The sequence below is a fragment of the Arvicanthis niloticus genome, chromosome 15 (assembly GCF_011762505.2).
Source record: "Arvicanthis niloticus isolate mArvNil1 chromosome 15, mArvNil1.pat.X, whole genome shotgun sequence".
NCBI classification, from domain to species: domain Eukaryota; kingdom Metazoa; phylum Chordata; class Mammalia; order Rodentia; family Muridae; genus Arvicanthis; species Arvicanthis niloticus.
In genome coordinates, this window is record NC_047672.1 from 58,721,532 (window position 1) to 58,742,022 (window position 20,491).

Below are 20,491 nucleotides of genomic sequence, written 5' to 3' on the forward strand. Positions count from 1 at the left end.
CGAGTACCGCACTACACTTTGTGATCTCAGTGTTCCCAGGGATTAAAGACAGAAAGAAATTTCTACCTCCGTCTGTTCAACCACTTCTCCTGAATTTCTCGAAGTGGCATGGAATTACCCATGGGAAGATACAGTGTTCTACTATGTTAAGGTTCTGCGTCAAGAGCCAATCTGAAAACAAGCATCATGTTCTTGGTTTGATGTCCAAGTTCCCAGTCACCTCATCTTTCTCCTTAAGTTGTGACTTCTCTTTTGGAAAGGAAATGCCTAAAAGGTTAGATTCAAGCGTTATGAAGGAATTTTACATTTCGGATTTTGACTTAGGCACTTGCTGACATTTGTTTGTGCACAAGATAAATATAACACACCAAGAAACTAAAGACAGAAATAAAGAATGGCCAGCTAGTTTACGGTAATGCCCCTGGCACATAACAACTCAATCAAATGCCAACCAGACATCTCATATGCAGAGACCTGTTTGCCTCTGCCTCCTGAGTGCTGGGATTAAAGGCATGAGCCACTACATTCAACAACACTAAATCTGTATCTACACTCAGGGTCAAAGTTTTAATTTTTCCTTAAATATGACAGTAACCAAATATTAGGCAGTAGACAGCAGGCAAGGCCTTTCTGTGGTAACCGACACTGTATTCACTTTTGTGAGGTGAAGTGTGATTAACACCGAGGCTGAACATTATAAAATTCTCTGGCCTAGGGAGAGTGGAACATTTTTTTTTTTTAATTAAAAGTTAAGAAATCCACTTTGAAGAAGTTCACTTTCCCTTGAGAATTTATTTTATGTTTTCTCATATATTGTAGACATTCTGTTGATTTCCACCATTATTGACATTACTGGTGAAAGTGAATGAGAAAGTCTTTAAGCAGACAGAGGAAGTGGGTACATGCAGCCTCTGGTCTCCCTAACTGACTGCTACACTCCACACAGCACCTGCTACTGGAGATGGTTCTATTTCAGTGGTTAGAACCGTACCCAGCTTCTTTCTATTTACTCTTACGTCACTGGCTATACCCCTGACACAGCATGTCACTTCCTCATCCTGTGGCAGACATGGGGGAGGATGTCCCTGTGTCTGTGATGTCACTGTTCACTGGTATGATAATAATTTCCCTCTGAGTCAAGATTGTCTTTTATAGACACTCTCGCCCCCCAGGGCTGCAGGCAGAAAGGACTAATCAAGAAAAATTCAAACGACGTGAAACCTCTTTCCCTTTGAAAGGTCAAAGCTCCATTCCCTTCCCTGCTCAAGGCGCTCTACTATTTCTCACTGTTTGGATGAGATCCCAACTCCTCCCGCATAGCCTTCCAAAGCCTGGGTCTCTCTAGGGCCTTTTGCTGCTTACCTGTGGACACATTTCCACAGCCATACTTGGAAGCTGTTGTGTGTGTCCTTCTCTGTGCTCTCTCTGGCTTGTGAGCTTCTCAGGTTGGCCTGCCTGGTTGACAGCTGTCTCTCTAGCTCCTGAAGAACACCCACAGTGCAGACACCTCATGTATGCAAAGCACAGTTACTTCGGCCTGAACAGACTCTCCCCTTGCTTACCAGTCACTCTCCAATTTACCAGTGACCTCCAGTAACACCATCCCACATCAGAACGTTAAGGCAAGTCTGCCTGTCCTGTCACTTTTGCATGTTTTAACTTCCTCTTCTCTTTAAAGTTCACATAAATCCCTGTTCTCCCCCTAGCAGTTACAGGAAGTAAATGGCTGCCGTCAGAGGGAGGAAAGATTTTCTTCAGTAGTGTAGACAATACACACACAGACACACACACACAGAGAAGGCAGTGTGAGAGAGATAAATAAAAGTGGGGGTAAATTTGATCAAAACATGTTGTATGTATGTATGGACATGTCAAAATGAACTCAATTATCATGTATAATTATTGTCTGCTAACAGATCTTTTAAAAAGTTCATGTAACTCACACGTTTGCTCATCACATAGATTTTGGTTGACACGGATGGTGGCTCGCGGTCAGACATATCTCTGAAAATCCTAAACCAATGTCAGCAAACCTTTCAGCAACACAATCTGACACAAGGACTAAATTGCTACACAATAATCGTGCATAGCTGTGTGTGTGTGTCTGTCTGTGTGAATATGTACACATGTGTATTTTTGTGTCTTTTGTGTGGGGAGGATGCAGGTACACATTCATGTGTATGTGCGTACTTCAGATATCTGTCTATGTCTGTTTCCTCCTATCCAAGAACAAAGTTATGAGCATGCAGCACCATCAGTGGCTTCTTTGGTAGACTCTGGGGATCTGAACTCAGGACTTGTGCTGCTGTAGCAGGCACTTTCCTCCTTTCCCATCTCCCTTGCCCTTTCACTTACTCACACATGGGAGATCATTGTCCCAGCAATCACATAATAACCTAGATCTAACCCATAATTGTGATGGTTGCTATCAAGAGAGAGAACTATTTCCTGAAGCAAAGCATAAAAAGCGAGTGGGAAAGAAGCTAGAAAGCATACGACACATGATTTTAATGATGAAAAACATTGTTTTAGAACCATAAAGCCTTTAAAGTTAAAAATATAATATATATTATATAAAAATAAAAATATATCAATTAAATTATCTAACTCGACTATGTTAAAAGTAGGCAGAATTAGTGATGAATGTATAAAAACAGTTTTGCTTTTAATTTCCATAAAAGTCAATGGGCTGGATGCAACAGACACCATCTCTTTTGAAGAGTAAAGGAGGAATCTCTGCAAGTAGGTGTGTCTCTGCAAGTAAAGATGTTTCTGCAAGTAGGGGTGTCTCTGCAAGTATGAGTATCTCTGCAAGTAGGAGTGTCTCTGCAAATAGGGGTGTCTCTGCAAGTAGGGGTGTCTCTGCAAGTATGGGTGTCTCTGTAAGTATGGGTGTCTCTGCAAGTATGGGTGTCTCTGCAAGTGGGGTGTCTCTGCAAGTAGGGGTGTCTCTGTAAGTATGGGTGTCTCTGCAAGTATGGGTGTCTCTCTCATCTTCAGGCATGACATCCCACCCAAAAGGTATTCTTGCTGCCTCCAAAGCTTTTCAGCTACCTTATAAAAGACTTGAGAGGACTCAGGGGTGTTCCTAAGCCAAGGGCCTAAATATCCTTGGCTGTGTAAAGGACAGAAGTGGCATTTTCTATCCCAGGTACTGAAAACTGTAACCCCAGACTCAGCCTTGGCAGGGGACACTAGCCACCAGTCCTGTCATTAACCTTGTCTGTCTCTGGAGTCTGTGTCCTTAATCCTATACTATATGTCACTAAAGACACTTTGGAATAGGTAATGTGTGGAAGGATCATGTTTCCAATCACTCTAGGGCAGTCCTGGTTCTTATCGTTGTCCTGGTGAAATTATTAATTGTACCACATTTCAAGAAAGATATTGGAAGGCAAATCATCAGAAACATCTTTTAGAATTGACAGCTTATTAGAAGAGCAGGTGTGGAGGGCTCACAGATGCCCAGTGAGCAGATGATGGGAGGTGAAAGATGCTTGTGGGGACAGTTCTTTGGTAAGATGTGGCAGCAGAGGGGAGCCTGGCAGTTGACTCTCCCAGCTCTGGCTGTAACTGGCAAGTCTTCTTTAAAAGAGACACTAAGCTTGGGGCTGGCACTCAGAGCTGGGAAGTCCCTTGTCTGTAAAATAGGATTCTAATGTTAGGAAAATTATATACTAACTTAGACTCATTGTGAATATCAAATGAGATAAAGGTATTAAAACCTTTTTTTAAGTAATGAGGTAGCACTGAGAGGTAAGCTACTAAGAAAATATAATTCTGAAATCTCTTACTTCCTCCCTTTGAAAACAGAAGCACAGATCTACTTGACTAAGAAACCCTGTCTGTGCCTATGCAGGACTTAGGAAGAAATTTTCTGCTTCGTTACAAACACCTAGTATAAACAAATCCACATGTAAATGCTGATCCAAAGGTCAGTGTGCCTGCATGCTTGGTCTGAACATAGTATGTCTGAAACACCACCGTCCTTCACTTTCCCTTCTTCATTGGTAATTTTTTCTTGCTTTATCTTATCTCATTCACATAAGGCGTCCCATCTTCCTCAAAGTTTCTTCAATTGAACAGCCTCTTGCAGTTGGAGGATTAACTTTCCCTGAGAAATGATGTAACCACTTTAGATATGCCCCACCCCTTGCTTGATTTTGGAAAACAGGGCTATTTTATTTGAAATTTCATTACTTGTCTTTGTTTCCAGTCTGGCAGTGCTGCTTCCTCCTTGAACTTTACTGTGTCTTCCTGTCTGAGCTTCTGAATAGTAACTAATCACTAAGCTCTTACTGAATGCCCCTTTGTTGGGAGAACTTAAGAGCTGGAGAAAAGAACCAGACATGGCGTCTGCCTGCTGTTTGGGTCTGAAACCATTTGTACAGACTTGGTTCAGGGGTTCTGCACATATTTTAAGAATGAAAGCATGAATTTTTTTCCAAGAGACGTAGCTGTCCAGTTCTATGTATGACCTAGAAAATCAGCAAAATAAACACTCTGAAAATCTTATATGAATGCATACATAAATTGTGTGTGTATGTGTGTGAGTGTGTATGTGTGTGTGTGAGTGTATGTGTGTGTGTGAGTGTATGTGTGCATATGTGTGTGAGTGTGTGTGTGTATGTGTGTGTGTGTGTGTGTGTGTGTGTGTGTGTGGTAGGATTTGGTATTAAGAAACCATGTCTGTACTGTTCTGCAAATACCATAGTATTTTTTTCCTTGAGACAAAATGTATTGGTAGGCAATTCAGAGAAGACATAACATAACAGTAAGGACTATGTTCAACTTTGCTTTAAATTTAAGAGGGTCTTGGAAATCTGCAGGATCAGACAGCACTTTGTGACCAGGACTCCCATCCAGTAGCCTCAAAGGTCAGTTCAGAGCCCAAGCTTCGGCTCCAGTGTGCTCAGTGTCCTGTGAGAATCTTTGGTTCTAGTGGATGATGAAATCATTATAGCTGTGGGGTTTCTGAAGTGCCAGTGGTCACCTCAGGAACTTATTCACTGTTGATGGAGGTGCAAAGTCATGTAGCCATTGTGGTAATCAGTTTAAAGATTTCTCAGAAAATTAAAAATAAATTCACCTTATTTACCATACTATTTCACACCTGAGCAGCTTCACAGAGAACTACATATCCTCCTATAGAGATATGCGAAGCCCCTGGTTACTGCTGCTCTGTTCACTGCAAAAAACAACAGAAATCAGCCTAGCTGCCAGTCAGAAATTGGCATATGCATGTTATCTATCTATCTATCTATCTATCTATCATCTATCTAAAATATATATGTACACACATATGTATATATGAATGAATATTATTCTACTTTAAGGAAAAATGTAATCACAAAGTTCACAGGAAAATGAATGGACTTAGGATTTATATTAAGCTAGGTAACACAATATCAGAAAGAAAAAAAACCAGATATATAATCTATGCAATAATACAGGTGCATAAACATGTGGATATGGGTAGAATATAATATGTGGGTAAGAGAAAAAGGCAGACTAAATATTAGGGCACGGTGAGGAAGAACCCCACAGGCAAAGAACAGGAGTTACTAATGGGGATATTGGGTAATTCTCTCATGGGATTTTAGGTTTTGGTAGTAGGTAAGTGCATAAAAATGTTTAAATAGTGAAAGTATAAAGTCCAATGTCAGGAATCTCCAAAGCATTTGTTTAGAGTAGCTTTTCTAACCATATACAGTGACCAGCTTAAATATATTCTGTTAAGAAAAGAGCCAAGGAGATGGTTTAGTGGGTACAGCTGCCTGCCATCAAGGCTGATAGTCCCTACAACCCACATGATGGAAAGAAAATACCAATATATTCAAGTTACCCTCTGATGTCCACATGTACATCATGGCATGTCCATGTACACACACACACACACACACACACACACACACACACACACACACTTTTTATTTTAATTAAAGAAAGTATTCTCTTGTAGTTTTCTTCCCCTTTTAGAATCTCTGAAGCCCTCTGTGGGGATGGAGTATGGAGGTGAGGAGCAGGGTGCCACAGGGGACCCCTAGACTGCTAGCATCCTTTGGGATGTGTGTTTTCTTCCCTTAGAGTATAAGGGCTGTGAAGTCCGAGACTAAGACTCCCCTGATGGTCTGGCTGGGCTCCATGAAAGGGATTGTCTCCTCTTAGATTATTATAACCTTGTCTAGCCTATTATAACCCCATCCAGACACTCTGTTCTTCTGAACCCCCAATATAACACTCTATCTGTTGCAGCACTCACACAACATTTAATATATCTATTCTCATTTATACATTTCTACCACAGGAGTTTCATGAATGGGACCGGTTTTTAAAAAATATTTAGTACAACACTAATTTCTGAATGTCGGCTATGTACAGTGTATATATACATAGTTCTCCGTCTCCTGGAGTTCACAGTCTGCTAAGGTAGTCTGTTCTACATCTTATACTTTCTGGAAACCATTAAGTGCTTCCGTGTGTCCAGATGAAGATAAACTCTATGAACACAGAAATAGAAAAATTACTTCATATTTTCTAGTCTAGGCACTTGGTAGGTGAAGTGACTATCTTAATTGGTCCTTTATGTGTATAACTTTATTCATTTAAAATATTATTTGCTTGTTGATTTTGGTAAATGCTAGGATGTTACTCTGCCTGTGAGCTAAACTGTAGCTTCTCAGGTTTTTGTATTTTTGTTTCTCAGAATCTTAACATTTTATATCCTAAAAAGATTGCTAACCTTAATGGCCCATAACGTTTATAAAGAGCTAACTTCTTCCCTTAAACTCCACTCGGAATAAGTACACTGGCTACAAGATGCTTCTTGCTTAATTAAAAAAGAAAGGTCTATCATAACCAATTGCTGTGTTTCCAGACTTTTTCTGAACATAGAACTCATTTATAATTTTTAGAAAAAGTACAAAGGGCCTTGGGGCTTCTAAAGAAGATAAAAGAAGTCTCATCACACTGTACACTTTCAGAAGAAAAATAATGAAGAATAAAAATAGTTCCCAACTCAGTCAATTTGAAATTGGTAATTTATTCCTGGAGTCTCCAAAAAGGAGAAGCAGAAGACACTTGGCTCTCCTCAGTGAAATTACTCACGGCTCTGCCTCTGATAGTGACTATCAGACCCTCCTTGAATTCCTTTGGAAACTCCACGGTCAATCTACATTTCATGGATCACATTTTGTAACTCAAAAAGGAACACAACAGGAGAATTATTTTTCCTGGTTTTATTCAATCTTTTAGTTCTTCAATAAAAACTAAGCACATCGCTTCAAATTTTCAAGTTTCATGACTGCCATCTACTGGTGAGTGAGGAGGTGACAACTTATTTCTGAAATACTGCATTCTCAAAGGCCTCCAGTTTTAGGCTTAAATAATTTCCATTGAAATATCAAATGCTACATAATTAGAGAACCAGGAGAGTTTTTAATAATTAAACTCAAATCATTTGAGCATATATTACTTGAATAATTAGAGAAAGAAAAATGTGTTTTCATTTTTATAATTTATTACATTTTATAAGTATTATACAAAAGTAGTAGTATGTATGAGTTGTGTTCCAATTTAAATTTTGCTCCTGTGGGGTGTGTTTGTGTGTGTGCGTGTGTGGTGACTGTGTTGATATTGGGTCTCTTCTTCAATTTCTCTCCATCTTACTTTTTGAGGCAGGGTGTCTCACTGAATCTGGAACTCACAGATGTAGCTAGACCTACCCAGTCAGCAGGTTCCAGGGATCTGCCTTTCTCTGCTTACCTAGGACTAGTGTTACAGGTACCACCATGCCCAGCTTCTTCCGTGGATGCTAAGAATTCGGTCACAGGTTCTTATCCTAACGCAGCAAATGATTCACCATTGTTTTGACATCTCCCCAGCTAAATTTTGCTTTTATATTCAGAGAGACATGTCTAATTGATAATGAAATTATATCTAGACCAGTGGTTCTCAACTTTCCTAATAATGTGACTCTTTAATACCATCTTTCATATTGTGGTGACCCACAACTATAAAAATTATTTTCATTGCTACTTCATGGCTGTAATTTTGCTACTGTTATGAACTATAATGTAAATATTTTTGGAGCTAGAGGTTTGCTAAAGGGGTCTCAACCCACAGGTTGACACCTACTTATCTAGGGAGATCAAGCATAGTTCATGTGGTGAAATTCTCTCATGGTAGAGGGGTGGTGAACTTTTTTTTTTTTAATGAATTGTGCAAACACAAGGAGAACTCCTTAACACCAAGTACACAACAGCAAAGCAAAATGGAATGTTTCAAGGCTGCTTGTTGCTTGAACATGGACATTTATATCGTTGCTTTACATACAGGAAGCGCTTAGCATTAGTTACTAAAACATACCTGGCTTAAAGTGTGGTAAAGAATGAACTCCAGGCCACGTGTCCTCGTTTGGTGTTCCAAGAACCTAGTAAAGAACAGGAAATTGTGAAAACAGACATTATTTCCAAAGCACTCAGAATCCTCAAGTGCAGAAAATAGTATGCTGCACGGTATGAACCTCTGAATGTTTCCCCATTACCGTCAGCCACGGTTTTCATTTCAATAAAAGCAAAGCCACCCAAGGAGAATCCCCATGTTCTAACAAGTGCAGTTGAATGTGGCGAGTCAGGTCTGCTGTATTTTGTCAAGCTCAGTATGTAGGTGAAGAGTCACAGTGCAAAGTCATCTTCATGGAATCTCGCAAAGCATGCTGGTGCCCCTCACGACTCCCCTGAGCTCTTGTCTCTTCCTACACTGTCCCTGAGTATTGCTCCAGTTGAGGGAGTGTTGTCATTGCTTCCTCTAATGTCCTCTGTCTCAGCATGATGATGTTCCAAAACTCAAGAGTCACAGTTTGACATCCACATTCTTTCAGGATCCTTCCGTTTAAATCACTGTGATTTACAGTTCCCTCTTGTCAAAACAGTCTTTGACGGGCACAGTATCTTTCTTCTATTTTTATTTCCACCTCTCCCCATCTACATTTGCTCGTGCAGAAGGATCTGAAGGGCTCCCACAGTGCACTTGAGCGCGTTCATTTCTCTTAATGATCATGATGAACAAAGCTCAACACTTCAGATCCAACACGTCGAGTTGAAAAGTTAGGAGCCTTGAAGATAAGCTCACTGGGTTTATATCCTCGATCCTCTACTTTACTGCCACGTCAACGTGGGTAAGAAGGAGCCTCAGAGGGCATCGCCTTTCTCATTACAAATCAGAGAGCGATGACAGCACCTGTCCCTTCTGTGTGGAGAACAGTCCATGGCTGTCAATACAGAAATAGTATTAGCTAAGTACCCACAGAAAACCGAATTGCCTCGGGGATGCAGCGGGCTTGAAGACTACAAACTTTCGACAGTAGCTCCCAGCCTAGGGTGCATTCAGGGCAAAATGCTGCCATTCAAATGATCCTGGGCAAGCCTGGGCAGTCACCAAGTTAGAAGAGTGGAAGACAAGGCTGGAGAACTGTGAAGAAGGTAGAGGCGTGGGGACAGGACAATCAAGTAATTCATACAGCTTTCTGTCTGGGGACTCGCAGGCACTCCTAAGTAGAAGGCAATTCAGAGCTATGGCTACTGGTCCGGGGATTTACTGGTGACAGGTTCCAGGGCTGTGTTGGCCAAGGGTGACACACAGTGAATGTTTTATGCACATTCCATTCCTGCTCTGGTGAGTTGGCACCAAATACACGGACTCATGTCCTCACTTCAGTGTTAAGTCAGCACATGAGATGATAAAATTCTTCTTTGAAATTACAGTTGGTTGATTTTTATAAACATTAATAAATAGTAGTATAGACCTTGTCTTAGTTACTTTTCTATTGCTGTGATAAGACACTGAGACAAAGGAACTTTTAGAAGAAAGTGCTTATTTAGAACTTATGGTTTCAGAAAGTAAGACTCTGTGCCCATCATGATGGGGAACACAGCAGCAAGCAGGAAGGCATTATGCTGGAGCAGAAGCTGAGACATTACATTTTTTTTTAATCCATAAGCACAAGGCAGACGGAGTTACCTCTGAATGAAAGCCCACCCCTAGTACACACCTCTTTCAACAAGAGCTCACCTCCTAATTCTTCCCAAAATGTTCTACCTACTTGGGACCAAGCATTCAAGCATATGAGGCCATGGGGACCACTCTCATTCAAACTACCACTGAGTTACATAAACAAAGTTACATAATTGATGGGCTATGTAGAGAAAGGGAAGGAGAAAAACAAGGAGGCCAGAGAGAAGAAAGAGAAAGAGCAGTGTATAAAGAATTCTGATAACAATGCCTCTGCACTTGGGAGGCAGAGGCAGGCGGATTTCTGAGTTCAAGGCCAGCCTGGTCTACAGAGTGAGTTCCAGGACAGCCAGGGCTACACAGAAAAAAAAAAAACTGTCTTGAAAAACAAACAAACAAACAAACAAAAACAAAAAAACAATGCCTCTGCAGAAGGCACTTTTCAAAGTTTTCGGTCACCACACACAGAGAGACACAAACACACCCACAGATACACACAAACACACACACACACACACACACACACACACACACACACACAGAGGCGTGTGTGGCTGCCTGGCTAGGATGCTTCTCTTTGTTCTCACACTGGTTGTGCATGAATGACAAAGGAATCAAGCAATACTAAATATTAACAACTGAGGAAAGGTACATTCAGCTAAAACTGTGACATGGACACAGTATGTGTATCACATATAAGTCTCTGGTCATTCTATGAACAAAGTACAGCCAGAGACTAAGTCTTGCTGCAGAATGACTACTGTCCTGGTGGTCCGGTCAATGGTCCCATAATGCCTGTATCAACAAACCCTTTTCCTAGACATGGTCCACATCCTTATAAGTGCTCTGTTTCATGGAGATTAGTACACATTATGGCTGTCACATGAAAATTAACAGGAAAGACAAGCCACACCAGACTGTTCTTTAATGTCAGACGTGGCAATCGGATCTTGGACTCCATTTCTTTTGTAGACATTCTTGGAGCCTTTGGTCAGGAAATGCAAAGTGGGCAGAATGTTCACAAAGAAAATGAAGAATTAAAAATTAATTTTGCTTCCAGTAAAAACCTTTTCAGAGAGTAAGAGGCGGGGTGGGTTGAGTGGATGACGGGCAAGGACGGGTATCCATGAACTATGGAAAGTGTCTGTGCTTGTCGCTGGGCCAGATTTGTATTTTCATGAACTAGTAAGCTTCAATGCCAAGACAATATGAAAAAGAAAATAGAATCTGTGCTATCAGAGTGTAAGAGTCCCCACATATGTCAGTAAATGGGTTTATTGTATCTGAAGACCCTTCATCTTGAGATAACAAGCCACGAGAGCTAAAAAATGTTATTCTTTCTTGAAGTTAATAGAACGATATCATTTTCCCCTTCCCTTTCCTTGCTTCAAACCTTCTCACATGCCCCTTTTTGTTCTCTTTCAAATTCATGATTCTTTTCATTAATTGTTGTTACATATGGAATGTGTGTATATATTCCTAAATACATAGGCACAACCTGCTCAGTCTATACAACCTTAGTCACATGTATGTTCTAAGGGATTAACATCTGAAACCATAGCAATGAACAGCATGTCACAGTCACCCTAGTGGTGCAGTTGTGGCACACATACTTTGGTGGTAACCAACATCTCTCTGATTGGACTTAATGCCCACTCCACCAGAAAATCCTACCTGGTACTGGAAACCTAAACGACTACTCAGGGCTAGTAAAGTCAAGGATCATGAAGAGGGGAGCCTGCAACTGTAGAGTGAAAAACTATAAAGACCATTTTATAAAATATATACAGGTTTTTCTTTAGACTTTTCTTTAAAGGACATGAAAAATATAGAAAGTTTTTATGACCCTTAGACCTGAACAAAAGAATGCAGGTTCACTGGTTCCAAGAAAGCGGAACTGAATGTAAGATTTCAGGCCTTCATTGCCCCAGGATACATTCCGGGAGGAGTACATTATCCCTGAGTCAGAGGACACTTGCTGGATTAACATTCCTCAAGCCTCAGGGAAGAGAACCCACCTGTGGGTGGGGAAGGCCCAAAGCAGGAAGATACATTCCTGACTACAAAGAAAGATGCAAGTCATCTGGGTGGTCCGAGGAACTGGCCAACCACAAGATGAACCGTTGGGTGAGGTTACATCCTTACAAAAGATAAGTGTACTTTCTACTGTTTTTATGTTATGTTTCCTTGGTAATCCCCTCACCCCCCATGGTTTGTGGTTCTGCCCTTTATAAGCCCTCCACTCCCAGCCGACTGGGTCAACACTCCTCTACCCCTACGTGGGTCATGAGTCTTGGCCTCAGTTGACTGATCCCGAAATATACCTCTTGCTGTTGCATCAAGAATGGTGTCTTGTGAATTATTGGAGTGGCCGAGAATTTCTGAGGCTTGAGGGAGGTCCTCCCTTCATGGGGGGAGAGGTGGTCTTACACAACCACCATGTTAGTAAATCAGCAAAATCCCTAGCTACTACATCCTAAACCCTTGCCTCATATCCACAGATAACTGAGGTGTGTTTTCACCTGTCATCATGAAAACTTCCCTTTCAACACACAGATCACTACAGAAAACTAAAGTCAATCAAAATTCATAGTTGTGGCCCCCAGTCCCAATGGATACATCTGAAATACAACCCTGGCACATAAGGCCTCATCAAGGGAATGGAAAGACTGAGAGGCAGACGACCCGGGAGTTTGCTGTGAGAGCATGGCTCCTAGAAATGTCAGAAGCTACACCCATAAAGTCTCACCAACAAGACTATCCACACTTGAGCTGAACAGGAACAACAATAACAGACATCCTACAGTGGATGGGAGAAAGCCCAGGAGGCTCCAACCTTACACAGAGGACTACAGGAAACTAAGGAATGTTGAGAGTGGGAGAAATGGTCTTCTCCAGGGAAAAGCACATCGATTGGTTACACAGTACCAAATGGTCAACCCTGAGAGGTCTTTTACACATTCATTTATGCATCTTGACTTGAAGCTGCCCAGAAGCTGTGTACCTACCAGCTTCCCACAGCAGGTGCAAAGCTGAGGACTCCTGTGGAGACACCCCTGGCCTAGTGAGTAAGGTGAAAAGAGGAAGAATTAGTTTCCTTCAGCATGACAAAAGGTCCCTACAGGGCACTGGGGTGGGTGTTGGGAGGCTTAGAGCACAGAGGATGCTATGCTTGTCATTCCTGAAGGGGGCTAGGGGATTCAGTGCAGTGGAAGGTAAAGAGACAGGAGTATTGAGTAGGGAGGCAGAGCTAATAAGGAAGGCTTGGGAGCACCAGGAGACAACTGTGTGAGCATTTCATTTCTCAAAACTGCTGGGCTGCCCTGCAGTACTTTCTCTTGGTGGGTTCATTCCCTAAATGTCTAGCTTCTGCTTTGGTCAGCTGACTTCCCACCTCCAATTTAGGTTCAATGCATGAGCCACCTTTGCCTGAGAGCAACTCTGGACAACCTAGTTCGAGCCCCAGGCTGCTTCTCTGTGACCCCGCAGTACTTTTTGTAAACTTCTCTTAGAGATGATTTGTTTCCCCACTGGACTTCAAGCCTCAGAGCAGAGACCATGTTTACACTTGGATTCTTGGTGCAAACCAAATGTCTGGTACTGTATATAGATCCAGAAAACGTTGATTAACTGACTGGATGGATGGATGGTATGTCTGCATGATATAATGAAGTTCTGACTGCAGACTAGCCTCAGACTGAAGAGGCTAGCATCAGGTAATGAATCCAAAGAGGCTGCATTTATTTATCTGTTGCAGTATTATAGCACCTATTCTGGAACAGTAACTTCTACTTAGAGAAGTTAAATAGTCTCTCAATGCAGACTGCAAGTTCCTCAACTATTTTCTGGGATGAACATAACGCTTGGTCAAATGGTGGGATAAACCAATAAATTAATAGGGAGATAGATGACAGCCATTATTTAAAAAGAGATATGGTATATATCAGAGAGCAATCAACAGTATAACACAACACTTTTTTGAAGCATATGTTCAAGTTATAACTATGTGTGCATATAGTGAATCATGATGCAAAAATGTTTATCTAGCTGGTTAAAAGCCAATTCCTATTCTAAGAGGAAGCTAAGAGCATAAATCAAGAATGTAAGAGATAAAAGAAGTTTAGACTGGAGGGCAATGGATTTAGCTTTGAGCCTGTTAAATGTTAGGAGTGCCTTCAGGTCAAGAGAGAGGTTGTGTACAGGGCAACGGAATCAGATATGGGTCGTGGGGAAGAATTTCAGACAGGAAGAAATACTTGGAACGCCTCAGCATATATGTGGTAATTGAAAGCAAATGTCAAATACAAGCTACAAAATGGTCTCACTCTCCTATGTTCCCACATATGCCAGAACTGCATCTCTGTGATTCACTGGAGTGTTTGGCATCAGTTAAGACAAATGAGAAAAGAGCCCATCTTTATCAGTGAGGCCTGTGCTTCTGATGTTGATACCTTATAGGCAATAACCCTAGACTCACTTTTTTGAGTTAGGCCCAGACACTACAGCAACAATCTGGCTCATGCCAGCCTCTGCTGTCAGGCATAAGAACCTCTGTAGAAATCTCTGTTTTATAATAAGAGAAGGAAATAACTGGAGTTCAGAGTTCAAGAATTAGCGCTTTCTTGCAATATTTACTTGTTCCTCCAAACTATAAACAATTACAAGAATGTTCATGGTTTGCAGTCCTGTGGCTGCATGAGCCTTGAATCTGCTAACATGGAGCTCACAGGCTTCTTCATCAAGAACACCCAGGGCTTCAGGAGAACAAGGACTGCCAAAATCCTCTCTAGCTTGAGATGACCTAGAGATCCGTAACAGAAACCCTAGCACAGGATGCTTCTGGCCTACAGGATGTGGATCAAACTGGCTCACACAGGCAGGAAGTGAAGGAAGGAGACAGAAATGCTGGGTACTTGCTTCATGTTTTCAGGCTTTATGAGCGTGACCAGAGTGGAACAATGACTGTAAGCTTGTGTAGCTGTGAACCTCAACGAATAAAGAACTGAATAATTCATTTTCATCTGAATCATAAAACATCTCTAAAATAATACTGCTTCGTTGGTCCCCCTAGCTCCTCAGTGGGAAGTCCTGACTGACTATAGGGCCATCATACACCACACTCTGGACGAGATGCTGAAGAATGAGAAAAGCCACAGAAAGCTGATCTTTTATCATGTTTGTCTGGACAGTGTACTCTCTAGCTAGAATAATGGTCAAGTGGAGATTGAGAACACTCGTGTTGCCCAGAAATGCATATGGAGTGTCCTGTGGGTGGAGAAGATGGAAGATGAGAAGCAAAGGCCCAGGAGTCTACTGGCCTCCAGGAGTGTGGTAAGAGGAAAATCTTGAGAGCACATGGTATGAAGAGGGGCAGGAAAGATAGTTACAAGATGGGCTAAGCGAAGGAGGAGAAAAATTGCAAGTAGCACGAGAAGCCTGGGACAGAAGAAAGTACTGAATGTAAATTTCTGATGGAAGTCTCTGGAAATGTAGACTCCATGCTTAAATCAAGTAGTTATTGTTGCGGTTTGAATCTGGAACTTCCCCATAGCCTCAGTGTCTAGCTGGTGTGCAATAGTGTAAGGTTATAGGAACCTTGGGATATGAGCCTGGCATTTAGCTGCAGCCTAGATCTCTGCATCCTGCTAAGCCACCAAGATGTGATTGGCCTCACACTCCCTCCCCTACAGTTCCTACTGCCATGCCTTCTCAACCACCTCTAAAACAGCGAGCTTTAGGGGGAAGTTCTCTAATCGATTGGGTCAATAAAGACAGCAGAAGCCAATCACTAGATGGAGACATGGAGAAGATATGGAAGTGGGTTTTCCGGGTCCCAGGAGGAAGAGGAGGAGCTGAGAGAAAGAAAGGGTTTTTTTGGGGGGGGGGCAGGCTTTGGAGGGAGAAGACTGACACCATGTAGGCCTTTGGGGCAGCCTCCACCACCAGATGAATTCTAATATAGAATAGCTAATGAGTTTAGTACAAGAGATTCCAAGCCCAGTCATTTGGCTGATTTTTAAATGATTTTAAAATATTAAGATTGTCTGGTGTTTCCCATCCTCAACGATTCAGGTGGGCAAGAGAGAGGGCACAACCTCGAGGTGGTCATTGGCAGTTATTGGAGCCAGCCGAGAGGGTGGATGGTTGGTGTAGACTGATCACAGCTCCTGGTGTTTATAGAAAAAGCATTAGCAAGCCTGTGGTGGCTGAGTAGACAGCTGACAGGCAGCTGCTGTTCCCAGAGCCTCGCTGGAGCAAACACGCTTTTTAAAATTACAGGCAACAGCGAGCCAACATAAGTCTTTCTTTCCTTAAGCTGCTCTGACAGGTATTTTTGTCAGAGTGATAAAAGAATCTAAGAGAGCCATTTTCTATTTATCTATCTAAGTTCTTAAGCACTCATAAGAATGTCTCTTTAAAAATCAGGTAAAAACAACAATGTCTGTTTAAACTGGAGTGGGTGATGGAATGAAGTGGAAAGAAATCTCTCACTCTTCATTAGATGTATTTCCATCTCTTTAACTTTGAATCACACACAGTACCTCCTAACACCTAAATTATGTCTTCTTGTCTGTTGGTGTTGGCTTACATTTTCAACTTGGCAGACTCTAGAATCAGACGAATTTCTGAGCATGTCTGTGAGGTGTTGCCATATCATTAGGTTATGTGAGCTGGGCAGACACACTCTAAATGAGTGGAAAGGTACCACTCACTGGGCTGGAGTTCTAGTTGCATAAAAAGAAGAAAGCTGGGTACTGGGACCTATAGTTCTCTGCTTCCTGACTGTGATTGCAGTGTGACCAGTCTTCTCAAGCTCATAGTGCCATGATTAATATTCTCGTCATTAAGTTGTTTATGCCAGGTCTTTGTCATAACAACAAAACAAGTAATTAGTATGCTACCTGTGGTGGTTTGAATAGAATGGCTTCCATAGGCTCATATGTGTGAATGCTTGGTCCTCAGTTGATTAACTTTTTGGGAAGGATTAGGAGATGTGGCCTTGATGGAGAAGGTGTGTGTCACTGGAGAAGCCCTGTCAAAAGCCCATCCCAAACCCAGTCTGTCTGCCTGTTTGCGTGTGTCTCTCTCTCTCTCTCTCTCTCTCTCTCTCTCTCTCTCTCTCTCTCTCTCTCTCCCCTCCCTCCCTCTCCCTCCCCCTACCCCATTTGTTACTTGCAAATTGGATATAAAGCCCTCAGCTACTGATCCAGCCTCATGCCTTTCTGTTTCTCACCATAATAATCATGGACTAATCCTTTTAAGACTGCAAGCAACACCCCTCCAAATGCTTTCTTTTATATGAGTTTCTTTGTTCATGGTGTCTCTTCACAGCAAAAAAAATCAGTAACTAAGACAGCATATATACAATAAACAGGGACATACTGAGTGTTGGTGTGGCCTTCTCTGATAAACAATAAAAGTGGAGGTATGATGAGACCAGATTTGTGCCTCATCAAACTCTTGGAGTCCCATGTGGACATGGTAAACCAGAAACCGGGAGATGAATAAGGTGGCCACAGAAGGAGGCTGAGGAAGGGGCTCTTACCTGGTCCATATAAGGTCTACATGACAAGGACCAGAAGTAGTTACTGCTGCTACGTTCATTTCTCGCTGGCCGATGCCTCCCTTCACTCTTTACTCTCAGTGCTGGCATGTATGACCATGTCTGTTTTATGTGGATGCTTTGTTTTGGAACTAAAGCCCAGGCCCTCATGTTTGATTAGTAAGCACTCTTAACCATTGAGCTACTTCCTGAGTCTAACCCCCCACCTTCTGTTTCCAGTCTTAATGGAAGAATGACATATGTGGTCCATAGCAGCCTTCCCACAATGGGAGATGTGAAAATCCAAGTACAAGTTGCTTTAGTTGGCAAACAGAACATAGCATGATACTTATTATCTTAATAAAATGTTAGTCCCTCTTTAGTTCTCTTTCAGTTCTTTTGAGAATATTAAGAAGAAAAGCTTCATCTTGCATCTGGGTGTTTGTTTTTACAACCTCCCAGGCACTCGGCTCACATCCCCTGAAGGGGAAGTGGAACTTAGGTTCAAAATCCTGGGTGGGGAAGATTAAACTTAGTATTACCGCTTACTTATTTTCATTGATTTTATTTTACTTTATTTTCTATCATGGGAATGCTTACGGGATTTTTTGAGAGATATGAACAAGCAAAATTACTTGAAATGAGTTTATTGAAAGGAAAATATTAAACCATAGAGAGAGGCCATGATGCCACAGCAGAGATCTTAGATACAGAAGCAGAAAAGCTGATTGAGGGATTTATTGTCTTGGTGGAGGAGGGAATTGCAATATTGAGTCTGTCAATACTGTGGTACCCCTAGAAAGGTACCATAGGGAAGGTTGCTTTTAGGACAAAATGCTGGGAAGGAACATATTTGGTTCTACCCTCTACACATAGTAAAACGTAAGTGACTGGGGACTCCTCAGGATTGCCCCCAGATCAGAGCAAATGCATTTAAAGATGGGACAGGAGTCTCTTAAGCCATTTTTAACTTACTTGCTTGCTTTTGTATATACATCTCAACCACTTTAGTGTTACTTTCATTATACTTTCTGATTTTAATCTCCCTGTATGGTCATAAATCTATTCATTTTCTCCTTCTCTTGGACACCCTTTTACTTGCTAAGCCCAGCATCCATCCCCCAGGAACGTATGTGGGATCATCCTTCCCTTATTTCAGGTTGTATATCAACACTCCTAACCGGTCTTTTAAAAATCAGACTTGATCAACTGTCACTCTGTGAGGAAAGTTCTTTGATGAGTCAAAAGCTTCTCACTGTGGCCAGACCCCATCTCCCCTGACACACTGAAGTTGCTGGCTGAGGCCTGCAGGCCCCCCTTTCTCCATATCTAATTGTTTACACATTCTTGTCCCTTCATGCTCTCCTACTGAGCCTTCAGTGCCTGCATCTGCCACATTCTCCTGCTAACCACAATTTTCCCACATGCAGTCCTGGAGTCTGGACATCTGTGCCCTCTCCATGTAATTAGCTGCTAATTAATTTTTCAGTTCCGTGTTGAAACCTCATTCTCAGGTCAAGTCCCACGACCTGTGTGCTAGGACCGGATTCCTTTAATATACAACTGCAACACCACCGCTTCATAGCAACTGCCACAGATTAGATTTTAGCAAATGTTTACTTTGCACTCAGTGATTCTTTTGTTTGTTTTCTTTTACTTTCTATTTCTTTTACCTACCAAAGTCTATGGCATAAAGTAGGCCCTTAATATCTATTGAATAAACCATATAGACTTGAAAGATCCTTATGAATGAATGACCAACTAGTATTAGGGGGACCCAATGACTGAACTTAGCCTTCTTCAAAGTAAAAGCTGTGCCTCCTATACTCAGGTTGTCTATTTCCAATACTATTTAAGTCTATATTCCTAAAGAAGAAAAATGAATGCTCAGGTTGCTTTCTAAGAACCAGGCAGCCAGATGACTGAAGTAAGACTATGTACAGGGCTACAAAAGTGTAAGTTTGATATGTGTGCACACCTGTCCACAGAGAGCATTGACTATCTGGCTCCTGAGTCTCAACGTCATGTGGAATGCAGGACACTACCACTAAGACTGTCCCTTTACATAGAAGACTAGATGAAGCCATGATTTTCTATTCTAAATTTGACAAAGTTAATTCTGTGAGAAATTAATTGATTAAATTTTATACAAAATGCAAATGAAATGGGCCCTCTTTCTAAAGTCAGCGGAAAAGAGGTACACTGCAACTTGTCCAGGGTGTGTTAACTTTAGCCAGGCGTTAGCATAATTAGTTGTTGTTTGCGGATATAACTTACCGCTCCTGAGAAACTCAGGTAAAGGTTGCTAAGGTAGAAAATGGCCCAATTCAAGAGCAGATCACTTGCTAGAAAGTCTTCAGAGCTTCACTCCCTGGCTCATAAGGAATCCCCTTTGAAATTCTTTCTCTTTCATCACACACATCTATGAAAATGTGTCTGTGCATGTATGTATAGTGCATGTGTGCCCATAGATACACACCAGCCCTCTCTTCAGCATTTTATCAGTGACTTGACCGGGGCATAGAGGAACTGTGTAGCTGGTCTTTCCTACTTTGTGGTTTTTTTCTACCCTTTATCACCTCAATTTCACTGCCTAACACTAGATAGGAAAGAAACAAGGATAGAGGAACAGGAGGCCTGCATCTAACTTATTTCCTTTTGTTTCTTCTTTAAACGTGGCTGCTAACAAACCTCAACCAACCTCCCTAAATGACCAACAACCACCCAACCTGCCTCTCAGGGCCCTAGCATTTATGTATCCTCTGAAAAGTTCTCAGAATTGCAAGTGTTGCACAACTATGGAAATTATCTGCAGTTGGCAAAACTACACTTCTGTCAGAGCACTTGGCAAATCACAGTTAGCTGCTGTGGCTACTCTGAAGCGTCCCTACATCCCTAAAGCCAGGACTAAACCAAAAGGACATTCTTACAATATTG

The 20,491-nt window shown here is 41.7% G+C and overlaps 1 protein-coding gene across 5 annotated transcripts in view; it reads right to left on the minus strand.

Annotated features, from left to right (window-relative positions):
* The window catches only part of Cdk14 (cyclin dependent kinase 14), a 532,454-nt gene that overhangs the window by 128,130 nt on the left and 383,833 nt on the right, over positions 1 to 20,491 (minus strand). For all 5 annotated transcript variants that reach the window (XM_034518915.2, XM_076913083.1, XM_034518917.2 and 2 more), the window contains one exon: positions 8,368 to 8,431. In XM_034518915.2, coding sequence (XP_034374806.1) covers positions 8,368 to 8,431 — 64 coding nt within the window. The remainder of the gene's footprint in view (positions 1 to 8,367; positions 8,432 to 20,491) is intronic.